This window comes from Pteropus alecto, unplaced genomic scaffold (genome assembly GCF_000325575.1).
Source record: "Pteropus alecto unplaced genomic scaffold, ASM32557v1 scaffold134, whole genome shotgun sequence".
NCBI classification, from domain to species: Eukaryota; Metazoa; Chordata; class Mammalia; order Chiroptera; family Pteropodidae; genus Pteropus; species Pteropus alecto.
In genome coordinates, this window is record NW_006436283.1 from 680014 (window position 1) to 680349 (window position 336).

General features: G+C 70.8%; 1 protein-coding gene across 2 annotated transcripts in view; it reads right to left on the reverse strand.

Moving 5' to 3' along the window:
* The window catches only part of GPS1 (G protein pathway suppressor 1), a 4758-nt gene extending 4446 nt beyond the window's left edge, over positions 1–312 (reverse strand). The window contains exon 1 of one of the 2 annotated variants that reach the window (XM_025047088.1): positions 70–312. In XM_025047088.1, coding sequence (XP_024902856.1) covers positions 70–222 — 153 coding nt within the window. In that variant the 5' untranslated portion in view covers positions 223–312. The remainder of the gene's footprint in view (positions 1–69) is intronic. The other variant, XM_025047087.1, reaches the window with a different exon arrangement.
* Between the last annotated feature and the right edge of the window lie 24 nt (positions 313–336).

Sequence of the window (336 nt, forward strand, 5' to 3'; positions counted from 1 at the left end):
GGGCGGGGCTGCCCCCCTCCCGGCTCGCTCACTCGCTGGCTGTCCTGGGCCCCCTGTCCTGGACGGTACCTCATAAAGCAGCGTACAGGCCGACAGGCTGGCGCTCAGGCTGAAGTCCCCGGCCGTGCCCGGCAGGAAGAGGTCTGCCCTACTGCTGGGAGGGGCGCAGTACAGAGCTGTCACTGACGAGGCGGCCGCGCTGGGGGCCGGGCTATCCCTCATTCTGTCCTGACTCTCTGCACCCCCCGACCCTGACACAGAGCTGGCTGGCTGCTGCAGGGAGAAAGAGCGTTAGCGCGGGCGGGCCTGCCAGCGCCGACGCGCGGGGACGCTGCG